The sequence below is a fragment of the Ostrinia furnacalis genome, unplaced genomic scaffold, assembly GCF_004193835.3.
Source record: "Ostrinia furnacalis isolate ACB-3 unplaced genomic scaffold, ASM419383v2 OfSCF7582, whole genome shotgun sequence".
Taxonomy (NCBI): Eukaryota; Metazoa; Arthropoda; class Insecta; order Lepidoptera; family Crambidae; genus Ostrinia; species Ostrinia furnacalis.
Genome location: NW_021137821.1, coordinates 827,799 through 853,432, shown reverse-complemented (window position 1 = coordinate 853,432; position 25,634 = coordinate 827,799). Strand labels below are relative to the sequence as shown.

The window sequence follows — 25,634 nt, the reverse complement described above, 5'->3', positions numbered from 1 at the left end:
GTGACTAAGGAATAAATGTGTTCCCCAACTCGGCTGGCCACGTTAGGGAGTGTAGTCCAAATTTTCATTTTGTCTCTGGTAAATTAGAGAGGTATACTCTTGCCGTAGAGACGTTATGTAGGAATAAGTACCTAGCAGATTGAGAAGCACAGGTCGTGAATCTTGATGCACATTGTATGTTAAGAATCGATTACACAAAACGCGATCGTGGATCGATACTGAGTCGATTTCAACATCGATCCGCAAACGTGACGCACTATTGACAGTAGATGAAAAGTTAACAATATTATTGTTTACGATCTTCATGAGTAATAAAGTAGCAGATTTTAATTGAGGCAAATCAATGTTTATTTTTGTTTCAAAATACCTATTACTACTTAAATCATCATCATCATCATTTTTTTGATAAATCGTCCTAGGGTGCCTTCTATTAACTATAGAAACATTAAAATAATTTGGTTCTACGCGAACATCTTTGATGATAAGGTGAGAATTGCACATACATCTCAGTATTAAATAGGCATTAAATGTGTCTGCCACTTTAGAATCCGCATTAGAGTAAATGTGAATAGAGTTAGATAAATATTGAAGATTAACTTAGTTTTATTGCTCTTAACGCCGGCTTTGATATATCTTCATTTTCTTCGGGGTCATAACTAACTAGCTTATTGCTTGAAAATGTTTTTTAATGAATTACTACCTGTGCCCGCGACTTCGTTCGCGTGGAAATCAAATCTTTTAAACTTCCCCTGAACTACAACAATCGTTTCAAAACTAAAATCAGCCAAATCGGTCCAGCCATTTGTTAGCGAGTTTTAGCGAGACTAACAAACAGCAATTTTTTTTTTGTATTAGGTAAGATTATTTAAGGTAACATTATAGTCGTAAGTGCATGTTTATAGAGAGTACAGAAACTTATACGAACCCGTGTCAGCTCGTTATTTAAAATCGCGTTTACCCCATATCCTTCAAAGATAAATCGTTAAGGGCTAATCGATAATGAATCGATTAAGGCAATCTTAATCGAGTGCGTGTGAGAACAGCTTGGCCACGTCTCCCACAGCGCTCGGGTTACGTTGGGAAACAAAGCCGTGGCGCAACGCATGTATGCTGATTGCAACTATCGGGGTATTTTGCCAATGTAGCCAACTTGCCGGTAAAATGATACAGGGAAATTGTAAGCAAGCAGTGTGAATGATCTGTTTGATATTGTATCAAAATATATATAACTCAAAGGTGAATGACTGACTGACTGACAAAGTGATCTATCAACGCACAGCAAAAAACACTGGACGGATCGGGCTTTGCAGGTAGATATTATGACGTAGGCATTCGCTAAGAAAGGATTTTACGAAACTCCATCCCTAAGGGTAGTAAAATGGGAGCCACGCGTACGAAGTCGCGGGCGACGAGTATACAGGGTGGAAACGATACCTAAGTGATCTTACTCGGTTATTTCTAATTTATACAAAATAGCAAGAGTCTGGTTACTGGTTCTGAAAGTGCTTCAGGAGCTCTACAATAAAATAAGTTACAGAATAAACTGGATCTATCTGCAAAATAATTTAATGACAATATTAATTTAGATACTTAAAATACTATATTCAAGTAGGTATAACTTATCTATTTCAGTTTTTGATACCTTAACAATAACCATAATTATAAATGCCAAGCAGACTAATTAATCATTGATTCATACTAACGATTAATTTAATCTAAATCTATTAAGCCGCAAGACAATACTTGTAATCGATATACATGCGACCTCGACCTTTCAATCGATGCATCCATCAATGAACAATCGACAATCGGCTCGTATCTCATCTGTTTCCCCGCACTTTCACTCATAGCTGACCTTGACAGCGGCGGCCATATTGAACCAACGGTAATTTACGTCAGTTCTGACAGTTAAATTAGCTGTTTTTAACTTGATTGGTTAGACGCCCTTGCTGTTATGTTCATGTCTTGTAAATACAATGTTTTAGTTGTTAGAAGACAGGTATAACATTAAATATTGAAGGTACACCGTACACTACTTTTGATTGCTTTTTGACAAAGAAGAAGTAAGAGCAATTTTAACTTATTTTTTCTAAAATGAAGACACATTGAGCACGTGGTACGGCTAACGCTGTGTATGCGGCATACAGTATTCCCCAAATAGATTTAAATTACTTTTACTCCATTTTCCAACACTCACACCTCTTGAACGCAATTTAAATAATGTGAATCGCGCTTGACTTCCGAACTAGAGCTCATTATCTCACACTGCATAACTACACCATGTATTATTTAACACTTAATCAATAGCAATAACTACTAAGCCCTATGCTGGGGGCGATTCTCATGCAACACAGAACTCGAAATTGAGAAAAATGTCTTAACCGCACTTTTCTCCAGTGAAAATTAGTTAGTCCAAGTCACAAAATGTATGTAAATTTTTTAGTACTTAATGCACATAATGTATTTTCATTTTCATAATTTTTCTGCCATATCAGTGTTTAGACTAATGCTGAAAAGAAGCGACAACGAAACTATTTCAGGCAAAATAACTAGACTAGTCATCAATAGTTTCGACATCACTCGAGATGTGCAATGTGCATCTTTATTTTCCACTTGCGGAAAGTACGCATCCGATAAATCTGTTCCAAGATGATATTTGCAGAATCGCCTCCGACTTTCACCAGTATTGACTATTGACCCTGGCCCAAGAACCAGTCCTATGGTCATCAACCTGGATGAGAATATTGACATTGTAATTATCACACGCTTTCATTAGTCACTTTATATTATTTTCCGTTGCTGAATTTTGTAGGATGTTATGTAACGTATGTAACAGTGTTTACATCCTTTACAAAACCGGAAGCCGGAACTAAATGTTTTCCTTATGAGCTACAAAATGATACTGGGCAGTCAGTTGCTTTTTAAATCCTACTAATATTATAAATACGAAAGTTTGTGTGGATGTCTGGATGTTTGTCACTCTTTCACGCAAAAACTACTGAACGGATTTTAGATATTTTCGTTAATGCTGAAAATTAAATTCATGGTTTTGTTGGCGGTGTTCCCTTTACTATCACGAGCAGATTGTTGGCAGATGCATTTTCAAAACTCGTTTTGCGTGATTTTCTTCAGTTTGGTTAGGACACTGGTTTCTTTCTACCTAGGAGCTAGGGTTTGAAAAAAAATAGGGACTCATAAAGTACAATTAATATACAGAACTTTCTTGTATTCGTATTTGTTCTTGGTATGGGCAAAACTTCTCGTATCTAAATGTACGGAAGCTAGCACGAGTAAAAACATAGTTACCTGTAGTAAAGTAAATACTTAGTGGTAGGATAGAAAGTTGTACAATGTTCATCATCATTATTTCAGGAAATAAGCATTTTCTCATGGAAGACTTCTTGTCTTCTTTTCAAATTACGGAGTTAGTTTGTATTTTTATTAAAATGTTTTTATAATAATTTTATAATAATACATTAACTTAAAATTACTTTAAAACTAAAATTTAAAAATTACTAATGATAACAACTATTTACAAAAAAAAAGTTTGTATTTTGTTCCTTAAATACCAATTAGGCTGCTTCATACTTAATTGAACAAACTTAACTGCTGTTATTTCTCCTCCCAATGACCCGTGAAGTCGGATGAAGGCTACAAACAAATGAAGGACTTGAAAAGTGTAAGTAGTTACCTCGTAATGTTTAAATTGAAGTATTGTTACATTTAAGTTTAAATATCAATTTAAAATCTCGCTCTTCTGCCTCAAATAATTCATGTTTAAAATATAATCTCTCATGTCACGCCACTCGTCCGCCATTTGCATTGTCTAGTGCGTAAGGAACTTGCGCAATGCGCGCTCATTTTGTGTAAAATTGGGCGAAAGTGCGATTGTTTGTACGAAAGTAACGTTTACCGGAATCGCTGGTGTACAACTGCAAGTCACTACACTTTCTGATGATTTGCAACTCGGTGAACAAATCCATTAAGGTGGAGCACACTACATGCGGGTAGAGTTAATTTTTTTTTTTTGTGTAATTCAATTCAAAGTACTAATGTCCTTATCTACTTAAACAAACTTTTACATTGTTTTGCCTTCCGCTAGGTAATTCAGGAATAACCAAGTTAGTTATATTTCTTAGTATCTATGGCCTACTTTATACGGCGTTTATAGAATACTAGCTTTTGCCCGCGGCTTCACCCGCGTAAAATTTAGTTTGTCACATATCGTCATAAATCATAGCCTATATGTTATTCTGGGTTATAAACAATAATACTGTAAAGTTTCATCAAAATTTAGTTTTTGCGTGAAAGAGTAACAAACATACATAATTTTATAACTTTCTGCATCTATGTAATTACATCTAGTAATTTGGCAACTTAGCGATACAATCATGATCTCAAATTGCTTTCGAATGAAATATTTACTACAACTACTACAACCTTTAGTGTGTTTATGCCTTTAAAGTAGACAGACGTCCGCCGTAAAAAAGAATACCGATCGCTGCGCGGAGACATTTATAGCTAATTATAAAATTGATAGTGTAATAAGGAAGCCTCCCGCTAATGATTTGTTTCAAGATAATGTTTATAATAATTGAAAACAAGCATCGTGAGTAATTATGCTGCGTTTCCCGGATAGACAGACATATTGGCATATTAAGACTTCCTGTAGAAAATTTGCATAAATTCAAATAACTTACTACTTAACTGTCATAGAGTCTCCAAGCTGAGCTTTATCTCAAAATTGACCAAGCAAACGAATTAGGGATGCGTATTTATGTGTATTTATTTAGGAGGGATAGGTAAGGAAAATAAGCGCTGGACGCAGGCCGCAACCAACCGGGCAACATGGAAAGCATTGGGGGAGGCCTATGTTCAGCAGTGTACGTCCTATGGCTGAGATGATGATGATGAGGTAGAGAAAAAGCTCATTTTGTTTTCCCGTAAGCCTGCCATGACTCTAGTTTATTGATAATCCGCAAATTCAATGTGACTTAGGCTGAGTTGCACCACCTAGCTTTAATACTATAACGATAACTGGTGCTTTTTGTACGGAGTTTGACAGATTTTTGACGTTTGTTGAAGTTAAATAAGATAGTGCAACTCAGCCTTAGTGTTAGCGAGAGGTGGCGCAAAACAGACCGGAGTGGAGATCCTTATTGTCGAAATCCAAGACTCATTTTGGTTCGTTGTTCTTAACCGACTTCAAAAAAAGGTGGAGGTTTTCAATTTGGGTGTATATATTTTTTTTTTTTTTCAAAAGGGGCCGTCCATAAATTACGTCATCGATTTTTTCAGATTTTAGACCCCCCCCCCCTACAATCATCCTAGCGTCATTTCTTAATGCCCCCCCCCCCTATCTATCATTTACCGTCATCCGCAGACCAACCCCCCCCCCTAATTTAGAATGACGTAATATATGGACGGCCCCAAACGTAAAACTTTCGTAAAAATGTAACTACTTGTATGTATTTCATACCTGTGATATAATAACGAATAAATAAATTCTAATTCTAATTTTAAAAATGTTATTACGATGAGTCCAAAACAATGAAAGTAGCATCATTGGGCGACAACAATGCTATAAACAATGATTAGAGCTGTCCAACTGTCAGTCAATCGGTTGCATAATGCATGGAATGCGCCGGCTTCCGTGTCGGGCACGCGATATGTTATACAACTGATTTGGCCTGACGTGGGTGATCAACGCGCGGTTACCTTGCGAGAGAATGAAGTATAATAGGTACAGACTGCCCTATAATCAGGCTTGTCTTATCCACTGGGCACGTGCCCTTAGCCCCACGAAAAAGGGAGCCACAGCCTGGACTACAAAAATTAAACTGTCTCTACCGAAATCACTGAAAATGTATTTATTTTGAAATTTCCTTTTTTAGGAAAAGTGCCCCTTTGACGCTTTGACGTCTAGGGTCCGCAGTATGTTAAAGATATCATCTATGCCTATTGTCATAATATTTCCAACAATTATTTGGCTGACTTTTCTTACATTGAGTCAATAGTAGATTTGTCACATTTTTGAGTCTTTACAAAAATCTAAAAGTGACACAAAAATAATTAAAATCGCGGTAAAATTTTCATTTAATCTAAATACCAGGCCAGTTTTTAACGACGTAACTTTTAAGTTTCATACCTTGGCATGAAATTAGGAAAACCTTGAGATGTGTGACATAATTCAATTCAGATTCATAACCTCATTCTAAAGGATTTTGTCATTGTTATTGTAGAACTTGGTAAACTAAGAAGGTAGGTATGTAGGTATGGTATGAGTTTAAAATTTTCCACGGACTTTGTTGTTTTTTTTTTAATGAAATATGATAAAACAAAATTAATAATCGAACTGAAAACGCTTAAATCCGTTCTATACTCAGATTAAAATGGATATCATGATGCATTATATTGGACCTACGAGAACATAAATTAATGTAAATAAGCAAGTTCTTTTCCAAAAGTGTCTTTCTCTAACGCGTTGATGTATTTTGTATGTTTTTAGTATAAAATCCTAATTACCAAACAATGGCCAATACATATTTACAATATTAAATACATAAAAATAAAGGCAAATAAATATTTTAATTTACACCTACGATTGAACAATTTGACTCGGGTTCAATAGAGCTCATGACTTTTATAAGCATGTTAAGCAGTACTTGGTCATTTTGAAATTGCGATGTCTACCTATACAAAGTCCCATTTAAAATCAATACAGTGTAGATCCCACTTTGCCGATATCTTAGCGCGGACAGGCGCTTTAGAAAGGATCCGGCCAAGGTTGCGCCGTGTCCGCCACACAGACACAAACACAGACACGGACACGCATATTGTCTGAGAGGAATGTGCGTAAGTTACGTCCTGGGACTTTAGGAGATGGGAAAATGTGTACTTATACAATAGTACGTAGGATTTAGTCCAAAAGATTTGAGAAAGATGTTATTAAGTTGTGCCTCTCCAACGTTTATATTTCTTGCGATTGGAAAATTTTGTTTGCTATGCTGTACAAAGTATTCTATCTATCTTATGTATCTCTCTATAAGGCATTCATGCGAGTTATATCATATTAATAAATAATGATAGTAAAGCCTGGACAAATGGGTAAGATACGATAGTAAAATTGGTAGCAGACTCTAGTTCCCTAGGACACCTATAAATCTTGTTATTACCATAAACGGTGACCTCTATTAGATCCAATACTAAATTATAAAATAACTTGATACTACTTTCTTATCGCCTTAAAATGTTTATCATCTTATTGCAGTCCTATTTCAAGAACTTCGAAAGTTTCAGAATTGGGACTATGTCAAATAATAGCCCTAAGCTAAAGCTCTATCAGTTTCGTATTAAGTTTACTAAAAAGGACATTTTAAAGACATACTTCATTTAAAGCCTGCGGGGCCACATGCCCACCTGGCACAGCCATGTTTAATGTATATACGAGTAGATAAGAAATTATATGTTAGTATTTTTTAATCGAACCAAATAATTTTATTACATAATCTAAAATCTTAATTAATTATGTTTTTCTAGAAGTACGTATACAAAAAGAGACCATTTGCATTATAAGTCAATGTAAGCATAATTAATCAGTCTCCTTTTACATGAGCTGTTTAAACCTACCACAACTCGTTAAATAGAGTCAGCTAGCTGTAAAGATCTGATATAGAGTCATTACAATACCAAATATGAGTTAACCTTAGAAACGCGTTACTTACGTGTAATAATGCATTATACAACATTCAGTAATTATTAGGTATACTGATACATATATCATACACGTAACTCTTATTTTAGGAAACGCATAATAGAAAAAAGCACAGAAATAGCTAGATATTAAAAAGATAAAATTACGAGTACATAGCTTAAAATTTCCAACCAACCACACTACCACACACTAGCCGACTAATTACGGATTTCCGCAATGTAACGCCTGATACTATTAATTACAAAAATAGCTGTTAAAATACTGTAAAATGTTGTAATTGACATTAAAGATATTTGACAACGATGCCTTCGATTATTTTGGTTCAATTTAGCATAGTATAAATGTCGCTTTTTGTATAGAGTTGGAGAAATTAAAATAAATGTTGACTTGTTTACGATACTTTCCGTAAATTGTCCAAAGGTACGATTAATTTACCTACGACTTCATTCAATGCGAATTCCTTAGGATGCAATTCAATTTTTTAATTAATGATTTGAAACAGTAATGTATTTTAAATTCAAACATTTTTATGAGCCATGTTATGTCGACCATAAAGCGGTGTCATTATGTTATCTAATCCTACATCTATGCTTTAAATGTTCACATTAAAACAAACATAATAACAAAGCATTTTCGCGTATAAATCAAACTAATCACAGCATAATCTCTTTAAAAAACTCACGCGCATGTAGGCTACCTACGTAATCAGTAAGTAAAGTTTACCAACCAGTTTGAAATACCACCGGGAAACGGTTGAAAGGTCTCCCTCATGACTCAGTTTATAGGTCTGTATTTGCCAGTGATACTTAAAATGGACTATATGGACCCCTGGGGTCGATTGCTTTATTCGCGGGGTCAATCGAAGTGAGCCATAACATCTCACCCGCAAGTTTCCTCAGTCAGGTACTCCGTGACCATGGCACTTGCAACTTGAAACAGTGCCGAAATATCGGAAACTCAAAATTAAGATACATGGTAGCAATCCCGTCGATAATAAAATTATTAAATCGAAGTGAGATCTATATCGATCCCCTGGGCTCGATTGGTATCTTCAAGGAGCTAATGCAAATTGAAAATAAAATTGGGGGTCTTTGGGGTGGGCCAGTAGTGACTAGTCTTTTTTAGTTAAATCATACATTGTAGGCTACTATTAAGTTATCTGTGATAGGTATGAGGTGAATAAGAGAAATTTCAACCCCCCTTTTCCGCCAGGAACCAAATACTCGTAGGAGTATTCCTTTGTAACCCAAAGGGGTTTACCCTAATCTGAATCGTGACAAGTGGTCTAAGAGACTATAAAGTTTGGGAAACTTTGGTCTATGCCTAAGGTCCTTTATGACTTATGACCGAGTTTTTTTAAATTCTGGCTAACATTTTGACATTTAAACAACAATATTTATGTACCAATGAATCACTTTAATGAGGTTATTTATCTGATTCTATTAAGCACGTAATTTTTTTTAAATGCCAATTTTTTTAAATTATACTCGTAGTACGTTTAAAATAATTCTTAACAGCTTGAGTAGTTAGTTAAGACTATAAATCTTTTTTATATGCTGTTTGAAATAAACAAAATATTAACGATTTCGCTGTCAATATTGAAAACAAAAGTGACACTAATTTATGTATTTAATTTATAAAAACTGTAATAATCATTTATTTATAATTGTGTACGATTCTAAATGTCATGCAGAAATAAATGATTATTTTATTTTACTTTTGTTTGTGTTATTGTCTTGTAAAGTATAGGCAAAATGCATTATTGTTTAAATAAAATTAATGTTGCATTTATTTTTGGGTTCGAGAATGTCAGGGATCTTTTTACTTAATCGTACATCAACAGTTTATTTTGGTACTGATATTTTTACATACAAGTAGGTATTGTATATTTTTATTTACTTGAATCTTAGACCTTATTAGTACAAAATTAAAAGTCTACAGAACATAAGTATTTGGTTACTCGTTTTAAAAATAGTTCACTTTTCATTGTGAAAAGTTAAATGACTTTTGCATCCTGAATATTTAGTGTCATATTTGTCACTAAATAAATTGTTAAACGGATAAGGATGATGTCATCTTTTACAATAACATCCCATGTAAAATCAAGGATTGGCACTTCAAGTAAGTTGAAAGCTACAATAAAAGTACATACATCTCGTTATACCCACAATTACTGACTTGACACTCATTACATTCCTCGTACCTTCATACGGAAGACCGAAGATGGTGGTGTTTACCGTAATTTGTCCGGACAACCAACTTGATGATCACTTGCATTGAGGAAGTTATTATTGTCCAGCAAACAAAAACTTGTGGCACCAGTTTGGTTCATTTTAATTAATTCATTGATGTAAAAGTTTTTAATCATAAAGGTAAGGGTTTTATTTGACTGTCTGTCCGTTTCATTTCATAAATCAATTACATTATTATACTTGTTAATAATAAATAATGGCCAAGATTTTTATTTTATTTTATACATAACAAGGCAGGTATTTGACCACAATCGCACCTGATGTTAAGTGGGATGCATTCTAGGATGGTACATATCTGCTCTATAAGTGCCTATTCACTCTCGCCTTGAAAAGACCCAGATTATAGTATTTTTATTTATCTACCTAAAATGGGTGTGAAAGACGATTTTCATCCTCTTCAACCTTAAACTATTAAATTTCTATTTATCTATGACTTACCTTAATACAGACATAATTTTATAAATAAATAAATATTATTCTAAAAACTATTTTCTTCTTACAGTAAGATAAAAAAAATAATTTCGTAACGTGTTACCGATTTATAACCACAGTTGAAGGTGAATTTAGACCAGCTTCTTAATCAGCGCTGGATACTTACCTGTAAACAAAAAAACAAACATTAAAAACGTTATTACTTTATTGTTCAACTCGATATTGAGTTCGCGGCCAAGTTGTATCAGTATTTCCTCACATGTCATCTCAAAACAATTCGCAATAAAAATAAAGTCATCAAGTAATATAGCAGCAATAAAAATAAGAACGAGACCGTTGTAAGTTTGCAATTTCATCACGCGTACCATAGCTATAACCAGTAGAATTACTTTAGTCCCGTTTTGGATTTAATAATCTAGATGTAAAAGACATAAAATATGGCATTTCTCGTAATGAGGGTTGACTATACCTATAGGTACAATAACTCTAGACTTGTGGATATACTATCTTCTCCTCCCAATAAGTAGTTATTAGCTTGTAGATCAAAACTCACACAAGCTAGATTTTTTCTTAAGACACAACTTGCGAAGATGAGTGGAATAAAAATATCCGAAACACGGTTTCTCAATTGAGAATACCAGCTTGAGCGTGCTTATCATCTACTCAAGGATGGATTTAATATGAAAAGTTCATACCTACTTGATTGTTTAGATGAGCACGCTTGTGCGTTTCTACATTGAAATTTTTGGCTTGTGTCAATGTAGAAACCGGGCCATAATCTTGTATTCTTTTTTTTGCGATAACTATCATAGATGCAATGCTGTTTCTTTGCAAACTGAAAAACATTTCATTGCCGTAACGGAGAGCCTACTGAGCCAACCTTAGTTGCGCTACGTGACCTTCTCATCCACCATTGAATGCTCAGTGAAAACCTGTGAGAAAAGCATCACAATTCACAATGCAAATACGCTAGGATCGCCGATACAAAACGCATGTTGCGACATGGCGGTTACACCGGAGCTGTGGTTTGAGTAAGATGAGGAGCATGGGTAAGACGCTCTTGGATAGAGGATTGAAATCACAATACGTTGGATTGCACTTGAAGTAATTTAAAATAAATGAGATGATGGTTAGCCTCTATGGTCTTATGGTCTTATGGTCTATTGGTCTATTGGTAAAGGAGATGGAATTTTGACCCTTGACTTTGGGGATATTAAGTTTAATTCCGAGATATTATTTACAATTCATGTATTAAGTTTGAAAAATATTTCTCACTCATTATTTTTCAATTTAAAATGATACTTTTAACAGATTTGTTTAATAAAAGTTGCAGCAACTAAAAATAAAATATTCTAAGCCTGCAATAAATATTATTTGTCAATTAAATGTCAAGACATCCTTTCACATGCTCAGTAGAAATGTTTGTAATATCAATTTATTAGTAGTACAGTCAGATACATACATTTCTTAGCATTTTTCATACATAACTAAAAAAGTGAACGATGACATAGTCGCTCATGCCCACCACAACACCTTTTGCGTTTCGAACCCGTGTTTTTTGTAGACGACTAACAGTTATCAAGCTGACTGTACAAATGAAGCAACCGCCAAACAAATACAAATTGCCGCCGTATCGGGCGGTCAGTTGCACAAACAATTTACATAACAATGGGCAGCGTAACGCGTTAAAATAATTACATGTGGCCGACGATGGGGACGCTCTAATTGATCGTTTATTGTAGCGACAAGTGCAAATAGGAAGAGGTTGCATAGCGGTCGAGGTATGGTCGACTCGCGCGAACTTTCAAAATGGAGTGGTTAATCGCTAATGAATTTTTATGGTGCTAACAGGATGTGATGCGACTCGCCCTGAGTTCATTAATGAAGCGATTAAGACAAAAGAAAATATGTTAAAGACTCTATAAAGATACCTTTCAAGGCTGGTATAGCCGTCATATAGAAAACCACATTAATAAAACAACAATATGATTTTATGACAGTTTTATAGATTTAGGACTTTCAACTTGGAATATAACTTACCCTTTTAAGGTACAAATTGATCAATAAGAAAGAGGTCTTCCTACTTCGAAATGCATTGCTGGAGTATATTTATTTATTTATTTTTATTTTATTTATTTATATTAGGGAAACAAACAATTTTCATATACAGACAAATAATCACACAAAAAATAGGACAGAAATCAGCAAAGTTTCCACAGTTAAAATTAATACAGATTGCAGACTAAAAATTAATTGAATAGTAATAAATTATACATTAATTTCTAAATGTCAAATAAATACAATGTCAATTTTATAAAATGTCAAACAGTTAAATTTAATAAAAATTATAAAATGTCAAAAAGTTAAATATTAATAAAATTATATAAATTAAAAACACAGTAATTATGTAGGTCAAAATTAAAAGCAAGTTATATATTCAAACATTCTCTCAATTGTTTTTTATAAGATGGTAAGGAAGAATTAAAAATGTCAATCGTGTTAAACCTATTATTATATTCCTTACAAGATCTAGGTACAAAACTGTTGCTAGCATAATTAGTCCTAGTGAGAGAAATAGAAAAAAGTTTTGTAGAACGCGAACTCGTCCGAGGGCACCTAAAACTAATATTACTTAACAAAAAAGAGGAGTCAACATGGTTATTTAAAACTTTGTAGAGAAAGACTTGGTCTTTCTCAATGCGACGGTCTAAAAGAGATGGTACATTAGGAAGTGTTCCGCCAAACTTATCAGCTTTGTAACGTAAGTGTTTTTCAAACTTTTTGTTAATTTTTTCTATTGAGTCAATGTATATTTTGTATTGTGGGTTCCAGACAGATGATGCATACTCCAGAATGGACCTTACGTACGAGTTGTAAAGTAATGAAACTGTAGAACATAGTTTAAAATCTCTTCCCGTTCTTAAAACGAATCCCAGCATTCGGTAAGCCTTAGCAGTCATGATGTCTATGTGTGTTTTAAATGTCAATTTGGAATCTAAATGAACTCCCAGATCTCTCACCTCTGTCACTCTTTGAAGAACTATGTTATTTAGGTGGTAATGATGGTCAATCGGCTTCGCTTTCCGCGAAAACGAGATAGAATTGCATTTATTTATATTGAGAGTCAAATGATTAAAATTACAATAAGCACAAAGCGCGTCAAGGTCATTTTGCAGTAAAACACAATCGTAAGGTGATTTAATTTGTTTAAAAATTTTCATGTCGTCAGCGTAAATTAGAATGTCAGTGTTTTTAAAAATTGATACGATGTCATTGATAAATAAATTAAATAAAAGAGGGCCCAGATGAGAGCCTTGGGGTACCCCAGAGGATACAGGCACAAACGAAGAGCAGAAACCTTTGATGGTAACCGCTTGACTCCGCTGCTTCAAGTAGGACTCAAACCATCGCAGAAGGTCGCCATGAATACCCATGTCACTAATCTTTTGAACGAGAGTCGAATGCGGGATCTTGTCAAAAGCTTTGGAATAATCTGTGTACACAGCATCCACCTGGTAACCCTTGTCCATTGCCACTGAAACTCGGTGAACAAATTCACAAAGATTGGTTTCTGTTGATCTTTTATTAATAAAGCCATGCTGTTGAGGTACAATTACAGGCCTCAAAATTGGATAAATTACATCGTAAATAATTTTTTCGAATAGTTTAGGTATAGTACTAATTTTAGAAATTGGCCTATAGTTTTGAACATTGTGTCTATCGCCAGACTTGTAAATCGGAACGACATGACACTGCTTCCATAAATCGGGCATTGTACCCTTAGCCAAGGATAAATTAAATAAAATACATATAGGGTAAGCCAAAGATTTGCTACAGAGTTTGAGAAAGATGGGTGGAATGCCATCAGGCCCACACCCCTTAGTAATATCAAGTAATTTCAAGTATTTCTCCACCGTGTCTGCAGCGATATCAATAGTACTAATCACTTTTAATGGATTTGAATCGTTTAAGAGTCCAGCTTGTGTATAGTCCGAAACAGAGGGTTCAAAAACTGAGCGAAAGTAATTGTTAAACAAGTCACAAATATCCCTCCCATCGGTAGATACAGTTTCATTATAGAACATTGTATCTGGTAGACAGGAAGATGATTTTTTTGATTTAACAAATGTCCAAAAATATTTGCTGTTTATTTTTATTTTTATTTCTGCATTAAAAATGAATTTGTCATAACATTCCCTTTGCACCCGCTTCTGCCGCTCGCGCAGGAGACAAAAAGTATCGTAATCGCTTTGACGATGGTAAATCTTCCATTTTTTGTGGTATTTAAGCTTTTCTTTAATTATCTTAATAAGAGCAGATGAAAACCAGGGCGGGTAGCGATTATCGCTTTTAAAAGTTTTAGTGGGGACGTATTTTGAGATAACATCGTTTATTGTCTCATAAAATCTCACCACGGCCATATCAATGTCGGTGCTATGATCTAAAAACCGCCAGTCAATGGACATAATTGCATTGTTAATGCAGTCATAGTCAGCCTTACCGAAAAGAGGAACGGTCCGCGTTATAGATGGAAATGAACGCAAAGATAAGGATTGCACGTTCACATCCAGAGCGGGATGGTGGGCATCCTCATTTATTAGCGGTTCTCTGCATCGTCCAACCACGCAATTTCTATCACTGATAACAAGGTCAAGAACTCTGTCATTTACATTGGGTATGTCATTAAATTGTTTCAGAGACGCGTTCATCAAGAAACTATGTCAGGAACGGTTTATAAAAGTTATTTTCACCAAGGTATTCAATTCTTTTTTCTTCCATTTCAATTTTTAAACCCACGAGTAAATAACAATCGAAAAAGTAATTAATTTCTCTAGTTTAGTCTGAAATTGCTCCAACTTTTTTTATTCCTAGTTAGTTCACCCCGTAAAATGAATGTAAATTAAGGCTGAACACGTATTAAAAACATGGTCCTCAGATCAATTCTGTTTTGTGCGCAATCCAGGAGCCATGTTGTGGCACTTAGTCTATAGCAATAGAGTCTACTCACTTGGCAGTATTTTATCAGCCGTAGGATGCGAGCACCTCGGGCAGCACTCCCCGGCCGGAGTATAGTGGTGTGCGCGTGGACACGGCAGCACTGGGCATGCCCTCTTGGCACAGGAGAGGGCGCCACGCACACAGCGACACGATAGACAAGGCTCCTCAGGGATCCTCACATCACGGCCTTCCCACACGCGTTGACCGTTGATCACGCATTCTGAAAACAATCAAATCGCATTTTTATTCATGATCATCAGGTGGTTTGGTCTTTGCTGCAGGAGCACAACACAACCCTCTCTAATTTACTAGAGGCAATTATTCTTATTTCAATTAGGTCGTTTTGTCTCTACTGTAAGAGCACGAAGTTCTCGATTAACAGTAAATGTAGGATTCTTCTTACACTCCCCACGCTGTACTGGCTAGACAGGTTGGGGAGGCGTGATATACTGTCCCTTAGTTAGAGGACTAAGGCCCGATTCGACCAAACTTTTATCCGAGAATAACTCCTGGTATAACTGGCACATTGACAGTTTCAGTATGGGAAATATGTCAAGACGACGACTTAATCTGAGATGAATATTTACTCTTGTTTGGTCGAATCCACCCTGAGGGACTTACAAAATCCAACAGGATATCAAGTGGTCCTCTGCTGTACCAAAATATTCTGATATTTTCCGTAGTTGAATCGATAAATACAAAGAAAAGCGTGGACTCTACGATGACGAGAGATATGATGTGAAACAAAGAAAAATACTCGTTATTGAAACATTGGCATGTAGCCAAAAGTATCCTTTGGGTCTTTCTTCTATTATGTTTTACTGAAAAAAGGCAAAGTAACGCAAGTTGACTGTTCTGACTGTAGGAGTACACTGCTGAAATAAATTCCTAAGAAAAGCACAATAGCAAATACGAATATCTTTGTAAGCGAAAACTGTAGCGCTTTTCTTCTAGGTTACGATTTATTAGATCTCTGATTCTTTAATAAAAGTTTGTAAAGAAATATCTAAGAGCTACGAGTGCCAACAAAATTATGAAAATTATCACCTCACATACTGCCATTGAAGTTTCGAAAATGCACACCAGATACATTGATCTACCTAATTGAAAAAAAAATACGCTAAAATACTACCATACTATACCTATCAATATTTCAGGAACGAAACAAAATCTACGCGAATGAATGAACATGCAAGTATTTATTTAATGGAATCCACGTTCGCAAAGTAGCGTATCATCAATGACAAGCAAAAAAAACGTTCGCAAAAGATAAAACAAAAGCGCAGAGCCATTATTTGGCAAATCGGAACGAGCGGACGCGAGCGGCGCGACAAAGCGCGAACTCTATAAATTGGGGAAGACGGCCGATGAATCAATCAGGGTGCCTAATGAATGAAAGGCCGCACATGGTGGGCCCGCCTCTACCCGACCACCTGTAGTCCACTTACATGAGTATATGATTAAGTATTAGTTAGAAAATGACCACACCCGAAGCCTCTAATTTGACGATTGTTAACGATGCTGAAACCTTAACTGGAGCTATCAACGTCCACTTAGCAACGCATTTTTAAGGTGATACAAATATTTAAACTTCAATTTGTGTCAATCATAAAGTTTTTTATAGAAAACTTCAAATCAACGCCACGCAATAAATTACGTATGGCGCTAATTCTGGCGTCAAACACCTACCTATATTATACTATTTATAGGTTTACCGGATACGTTAAATGTTTTGTAATCAATTAAATAATAATAACTTAGCACCTCCACGATTTAATGATTGAAACACAATACTAACAATCCGTTAGTAACTTGATCTGTGAATCCGTAACTCCTTCCTGATTTGACCAGTTACGGAATGTCAAACTGGCAAAACATTTACTTGTAATGACGTAGTCTAACGAGCTATTAATTGTATTGTGTTAATTTTATTGTGATACGCATAGTTTCCAAGTGGCGTTCCATGCTTCAGTACAATGAACGCCAAGTGAAGAGTCTACACTCGTTTAAAATCTGTAAGTTGAATACGTTCATTGAAAGCCCCAACAATTCTATGCGCTTGCGTCGCCGCCGTCTGCGCATAATTGTGACAATGATGTCTAGGGTTTCGACTTCAGTAAGTCATTAAACTTTTAAAAAGCTTTCATTTCCTTAGTATAATTATAAAGGTTCACATACTTTACACTATAAATACGAGAGTAAGATCTGATTATGTGTGGAGCGTAATTGCGCACCATAAAGTTTACCGTCTCTACATTTTAGATGTTTTAATTTTTGTCCGTGAAGTGGTGTCAACCCTAATGAAGACGTCGAGTGTCTGTCGTAAAACTAGAGACGAGTACACAAAGTAGGTTGTCCTTTTGTAACCAAACAATTAAGTATTCATCGTCGGTCCAAACCGTTTATATGAGCGATGTGCTTTGTCACTGAATGAGCATAAACTACGAGTAACTGACTCGACACAAGGCCTCGCTATCGGAAAATTACAGTTAGTATTATTATATTATTATTATCAAATTCGGATAAACGCATTACTAGTTTTATTGTGTTAACAAAGACCCAATCGTTTACGTAAGACTGGTTAAGAGCCCCAACGATATTTTAACAGGTGACTGAAAATTGGTATTCTTAAAACCCTTAGGAAATAATTAAGCTTTACGTCATATAATAAACGGAGAAAACACTTCAATTACAAGAACCATATAATAACTCAATTCATTTATGTAAAATACGAGTACGAATTTTAATACATTTGCATTTAAGATACGTCCAGGTAGATCGTAACGTTGCGATATATGGTGAAACTCGAGTGTGGTGTTGTGTCATTATGGTAAAATTTTCTCAAAAATGTGACAGGTGGGAATTAGGAAACAGCAAATCTTCATTTTTGAGTCATTACTGGAGTTTTCAGGAGATATTTTATAAAGTGGGTGTAAAATTTTAAGTAACCGAAGCAAATTAGTGCAAAAAAAACTTTACGATAATATAAGCTGTAATAGTCGACATGGGAAAAATAAAAGAATGCCTACACCTTATTATCATGTCTACCCCACAAACAAAAAACTTCTAAGCTTAATAAAACATTATGTAATGTCTGTAATAGCTCGTTTAAGGATTCATAGCACGCATCAAGCGTACATCACAAGCTAATTATTTCAATTTCTCAGGTCGTCGACGCAGGCATACCTAATAATAACGACGCACCTCAAAACACCGCAGGAATTTTGATGAGCTAGTGTTTTAGCATGCCAAAAGAAAGCTTCGGGTTTTTTTGATATGCGACGGAAATTGTTTACAAGTTACCTCATTTATCGGTGTCATTAAGCGTTTTTGGCTTTTTAATATAATGTACGCGTACATTTTCATAATTGCTTCAAGTTACAAGAAACCAGAAACAATGTAAGAACAATCTTAATATTTTTCCACACATTATACTCTTGCAGACATGAGGTTAGTCATCATTTTTGGAAACAGCAATAAAAACCCTTAGGCTGATAAGACAGAATCGTGAAAAAATAACAAGTATACCGAGCAAAAAACCTAATGCACCGTTGGGATCTTAAAACAAACAAACACAGGGCACTCCTCAGGCAGCCGAGCCGCGGCCGCTTTGACCACCGACAAAAACCCACCCGACCTTACCCTACCTTTTAAGTAGGTTGTTAACTTTTTGATTTATGGTCAATAATAGAGACGCAACGCCGTGGGAGACTCCGACCACGAATGTATTATTTTAATGAACCCCTGTGAACACATAATAAGACTTACTTCGCTTTATGGAAGAATTTAATTCCTTTGTTCCTGGTTACGGCCAGGGAATCGCTCATCGGCTCCGCGAAACGACACGGTCTGGGTGGTCCATCTTACACACTCATTTCAGAAACCTCCTGCCCGAGCATTATCAATGTACATAAAAATAAAATAAAACCTTTCGATTACCATTTTCCTCTCCCTTCAACAACAAACAATTGAATCCTTTCTCAATCTTATATTTATATCTTCACTCGCATATGTTTTATGGTTTATAAAAACAAAGAGATAATTACTATTTGGCGCCATTTTGTTTTGTTGATAAACAAAAACAAAAAGTAAGACGCAGTCGGAACTATTAATAATGTAGGTAATATACAATAAGAGGGTTTTTAACCTTCGGTACATAATGTGACATCAAGAGTTGTTCAGACTGATTAATGACTGTTATTGTATAATAGGAATCTGCAATTAGGTATGGCGGCGTTAGGTGGTCGAGCCACAAGGCAAGTGGCTGGGCTATTGTCTGAAGTGCTACTGCGCAACTCGTCTGACCATGCCATTGTTGGTGACGATGCGTGGGCGGCGTTTGCCCACCAGGTATTCCTGACACATGACATATTGTGACTGAATAATTTAGGTACTTCCATATTTTGTCTTACAAGTCTAACATAAACAAAGGAACCTATACAAACATTGCTGATTCCTAACTCAACATTTAAATATGTTGACTTAGATTGACTTTAAGATGTACACAGGCTATTAGAGTATCCAAATTACCCATAAAATATCTTCAATACCGCATATACAATTTTATATCCATCGATTTTCAATGTAATCGTAACGTAAATCAAAGTTGTATGGGTATGGCTAATCCACGTTTAATGGTCAATACACAGTACTAGATCCCTTGATCTCGCCTAGCAACCGGCGGGTAATTAATAAAGTATAAACACGGCCAATAAAACGATATTCCGGAATGTGTCGGCAGCACACAAAAGCGATTCCGAGTCGTCATCTTGTAAATTACTATTATTTGATATGGAATTAATAAACTTGTTAAGGTTTGGAAGCGGAGGTAAATTGCCCGTGGTTTTGGTTTTATTTAGTTCGCGTGGCGGCTTGTGTTTGTTTTTGTATAGGATCGTGGTGGTTCTTTTTTTGCCGCGCATGCGTCTGGGTGGGCGCGCGCCGAGACACGGCTGCGCCAGCGCCGCTCAACAATTATCTCCGTTGAAAAACGTAGGTACTCACGATGGGAAAACGTGGCGTGAAATGGTGAGTAAATTCTTCTGGGTAATTTAACCCTTTTGATTGCTATGAGCACTTAATGCTCGTAGCGGTGTCATTAATGTGGAAAAAACATTTCAATGGATCGCAAGCAATCTACTAAAATGCGGCTACACGATTATAGAGACATCGAGAGCTGGCTTTGTGTAAAAATGCTGTAGAAACGTTAACTACGCTAATTGGATATGATGCCTTAGTTTTTGCATTGAAGTGTAACTTAATCAAAAGATGCCAAAACAAATTATGTTCTTGGAACTAATTTACTTGCTTGAGCAATGTCATTACCTTAGTTACCTGCCGCTCTAGTTAATCTATGTCTAATTTCCAAGCTTAATAGGCCTCTAGCCTATGGGGCAGCAAAGTTCTGGAGTGGAGGCCGTACCGGAAAACGCAGCGTGGGGCGTCCACCCACAAGGTGGACCGACAACCTGATAAAGGTAGCAGGAGGGCACTGGATGCAGGCCACTACCAACCGTGCGATGTGGAAGTCATTGGGGGAGGCCTATGTTCAGCAGTGAGCATCCTGTGGCTGAAATGATGATGATGATAGGCCTCTAGAATCCAGCAAATAGAAGTATGAACTCACCATCACAAACAGGGCAGTTGTAATGCGTGTGCCGTTGATGCTTCGGCCTGTCGCACGGCGCGTAGCACTCCGGCCTTGAGATTGTGACCACTCCAGCTTCGCAGCGAAGCACCCTCCCCTCCTCCCCCCACTCGGTGTGGGAGGCGTGCTCGGTGCCGTTGTACCAGCAGCCCTTGCAGCGCGAGCAGCAACCCTCGCGAGGCATCACCACCGCACAGTCGTCCATGAGACCGCACTCCTCGCCCTCGCTTCGGCACTCGACGAAACCGTTCTGCAACAAATAAGCGCTACCATGAATATTGTGGAAGTTTAGGAACAGTTCACTTGATTTCCAATCGAGAAAGTTATGATCAATGATTCAAAGTAGAAATAAGCCATGCGCGACAATCGAGTCTGAAATGACTAGTCTTCGAATACATATAAATGTTCTAATTCCAAATTGTTTTCAGTTTTTTCAAGAATATCGTCCTAAGACGATAAGAAGAACTAATTCGGTTGGTCGAAAAATCGGTAAGTAATCGGTGATCTCCTATGAACGGAATAATAAACTAATCTCATTCAGTTACTTAGAAATAATACCTTTGCTTGATTATTGCCAACAATATTAAAGTCAATTTTATCGTTTTATTGCATAAATTAAACAAGTTGCAAAATAATCCAATTACAAAAGACCAAAATATAATGAAAATTATTTTAATTAGATTACCATAACTAGGCATTTTACAATCCGTTCAATATTCAAATGTAAATTTTATACGATGCAATTACTGTGCAATTTACTGACATAATTATTAACTAGATCTCACCTACATAGATAACGAGGTGTTAAAATTTAACGTTAAAGGTTACCGCCTTGTTTACCGCGTTATCATTCCATCGTTATGTTAATAATAACACCTAAACTATATGTATGAGTCAACAAGTAATTGCGACGGAAATAATTTCATATTTATAATTTTATCGACGTCGTTAGATTGGCTTTGGACTAATATCATAGAAATAAATCAGTCTAAATTCAGAATTGTCATAAGTCAGTAAGCCGCTAATAAAATTACAAACATGACAAAATAAAATAGAACATAAAAACTAAAGCTGGGGCGCGTCGCCATTCATCATAAACGTTAACATCTCAAAATAAAATATCAATTTTATCATAACACTTAAAACGTAGTTGACTTAGGAATAAAAACATGACTAACCGAGTGGGTGGACCCAATATTGCAAGTGACACACTAGCGCATCTGCCACAAATAAAACCATCCATTCACAGATAGGAGTTTCTTGAGATTATTCCGTACATTTGTGACGATAAAATGCAATGGTTATTAATGCGAAATCATTTTCATCCATAACAAGATCGAAACTCATTCTCGTAATTATTTTAATGTGTTCTTAATGGGTCTTTGTTCTGGTGCATTTGCATGAACACTTGGATTACTCGGGATATGCTGCGCCAGTATACTAGTGCCGCCGGTACAGTCATAAAAAGTAAAGAGTATCGATAAATTACAATCGACATATCGAAAAAAATCTCAAAATGCTAACTACATTTTTAAATTACTACGATAATCTTTTATCGTGTGACAAAGTTCAAATTACCTATACTATATTTTTAACACAACTTGTTAAAATTAGACCTAGAGTAGGTACTTAACTCATCACAAAGTTGCATAAAACAATAGCATCTAATTGCCAATTTCAAATTGTAGCATTATCGGAATATATAAAAACATCTAGATAAAACATTTACATGTCGGTTTGTACCATTTGCAAGACATAGAGTCCGCATCTTCTTTTACAAACATCTGGATTTATATAATTGATTTTTCACGCAATTGAAGGTATTACGTTACTATCAGGTTGATCTGTGCAGCAGGACTTACCTTTTAACAGCCCAAGAAATACGAGTACCAATAAATTATTACCGATCTACTGTAGATACTGAGCTCGACAGAAAGCAATACTATTGAGAGTTAAGTACGGATATTATTAATCAAGAATCGCCACTTTAATGCCATATATCCATGATTGCAAAGTCATCAACAGAATCAGCATATTTTGAAGTATGGGTAAGTATATTTATATTTACGATACCGTTAAAGCTAATCGATAGTTTGGCAACCCTAATAATAACTTCTCTATACGGTTTACTTGATCAGAAATCTTAATAATGAACCTTAAATCTTTGCAATAAGAACATTCGCCATCTGTAGATTTAATCTATAAAGCCTTATAAACGCGTAAAACTCATTGGCAACTTGTCATTATTCAGTGTTTGGTCTCAACCAGGTCCTTTAAAGGAAATCGTATGTAGAAGTTATCAAATTACCAATTAAACACTCTCTTACGTATTTTTTAAACATCAAGTAGAGTCTTTTTTACAAAACATGTCTCTTAATTGACTTAATAATTACAAAACATCGGCACGTGATGACACATTGAATTTTACTTTTTTCACTTACACCAATCACATAATTGATAACAATATACGAAGCTTTCAAGGCAGGCAGACAAAAACTACGGTCAATTTCAAACATTGCCTTAGAAATATCATTAACCCATAGTGGAATTTCCCACTTTCGCAGTCAACGTACCCACTTAACAAGCGCTCAAACAAGTGTGACAATAAATCTTATAGCACACATTATACTGTGTTACGGTCGAGAACAATATGTTTAGGAAAATAACCTACACACATCCTTAAAAGGGAATAGTCGCAACTTATTAATCTTGCAAAGATATAAGTACTTACTCGAAAAACTGCAAATAAATTGTCATCTAACACGCTTTAATTTATGTGCCTACTTAGTGCCTCGAACGATCTTTAAATACTCCTTACGCAATCCAATGATTGTTTAATTGTTTGGCCAAATCAGGAATCCAGTGTGTACACATAAGTACAAAGTTTTTAGCATCCTAGCTGTCAGACACGATCAATATTAGTCAAGAATATTTGCATAGAACTGTATATTTATCATACGTTTTAACACCAAACATGCCACGCATATTTCCAATCTAGCTTTTCATGTAAGATAAAATGAAAAATTCGCTTTTAAAGTAGGCATACCTAAAGAGCGAAAGTCTGTTTATAGCCAGGCAATAATCAAGATTACATTAGGTACTAAGGTATGCATATCATAAGGTACATCTACCTAAATTGCTGCGTTATGCGTAGGTGTATTTAATAATGATTTAAGTAGCAGTAATGAATTTAAGAACTGATCTGCGACTGTTTTGTCATTTAATAGGCAAAATCATCAAATACACCATGTACATCCACCGAGCCATGAGACACTTTTGCCATTGTCTGAACGGAAAACCAGCTCTACAAAATCCAATCCAATCCCATATTTTGTTAGTAGCTAAAGTTTTTATAAAATTTACATTAGTACGAATCCTAAACAATCGATCGAAAGTTATTATTCTAAGATTAAATTCGTCGAAACATATCGAAGCTGCAGGTGTAACAACTGACTTCCCAATAATTTTCGTTTCACTTTGGATGTGGTCGGTACTTCCCGAGGTCACCCACTCACCGGTGTTTATTGTTTTTTCTCTACTTCACTCGTATTTCGGCTGCTTCTCTTTGAAGTAACCCTCAGATAGCGAAATATTTACGTTTTCTACTCATCGGTTAAAAATAACTATAAGTCTGTCGACTACCCATTACTTATTAGTAAGTAATGTGTACTGAACATAAAATTTAACAGATAACACTGTGGTTAAGCATAACGCAATAAAAAATCGTGTTTGGTATTTTCGGGTTTTTAAGCGTCGATAGTTTATTTTGAACGAAAGTAGGGTTAGTAGTGAGATGCTATTATACAAGAGATTATCTAAACAATCACGAACAACTCACTAACCACACACAACTGACCTACTGAACGTAATGAGACACGATAAAACTAGACTGTTTCTAGTCGCCTTCTGACCTATTCTGATATGAAATGATTAATTGAAGATATAAGTCCACCAGCATCGTTATCACACACATATTTGCGTAAAAACTAAATGAACATGAGTGACATGTGCATAATCTATGAGTTAAGCTAATAAGCGGTGAGGAAATATTGAGTAGGTTAATTACTTAAGATAGGTTTATATCTCATGTCTACACATGACTTTCCACTCGTACGAACTTTAAAACTGTATTGAAAGCCTGGTATTTCAGAAAGTTTAACTGACTGAAAAATATCAGTTTTTAAAAAGCCTTTGCAAGGTTTTATCAGTATTCAAATTTTGCTTATCAAATGACCGCAATTCGTAAGCTGATTTAAATTATTTGTTTTATGTTGAAGAAACTCAAAGTCACAGTGATAATTTATCAAATAAGAGAAATGCTACGACGACTACGAAATGAGTCATGCTTGTGACATTTTCTTTGTTGACTGTGAATTTCGTAGCAGTGTCTTTGTAGTATACATTCGTAGCAATCTTTTGTTTTACTCATTTCAGCCTATATCTCGCTTCACCGATCCTTTTGTATGTTTTTGCATTAGTAATAGTTATGTCACTTACCATTTGATAAGATTTTGAAAAATTTGAATTATACCATGCCATGTCATGGATTGCTATTTGAAAGATTTTCCGAAGTTGCAATGCTCTACAAACG

At 35.6% G+C, this 25,634-nt stretch overlaps 1 protein-coding gene across 1 annotated transcript in view; it reads right to left on the bottom strand.

The window, feature by feature from the left end:
- Nucleotides 1-15,383: 15,383 nt before the first annotated feature.
- cv-2 (crosveinless 2-secreting protein) overlaps nucleotides 15,384-25,634 on the bottom strand; it is a 45,265-nt gene continuing 35,014 nt past the window's right edge. The window contains exons 4-5 of the mRNA XM_028321843.1: nucleotides 21,023-21,293; nucleotides 15,384-15,616 (exon numbers count right to left, since the gene is read on the bottom strand). Coding sequence (XP_028177644.1) covers nucleotides 15,399-15,616; nucleotides 21,023-21,293 — 489 coding nt within the window. The 3' untranslated portion in view covers nucleotides 15,384-15,398. The remainder of the gene's footprint in view (nucleotides 15,617-21,022; nucleotides 21,294-25,634) is intronic.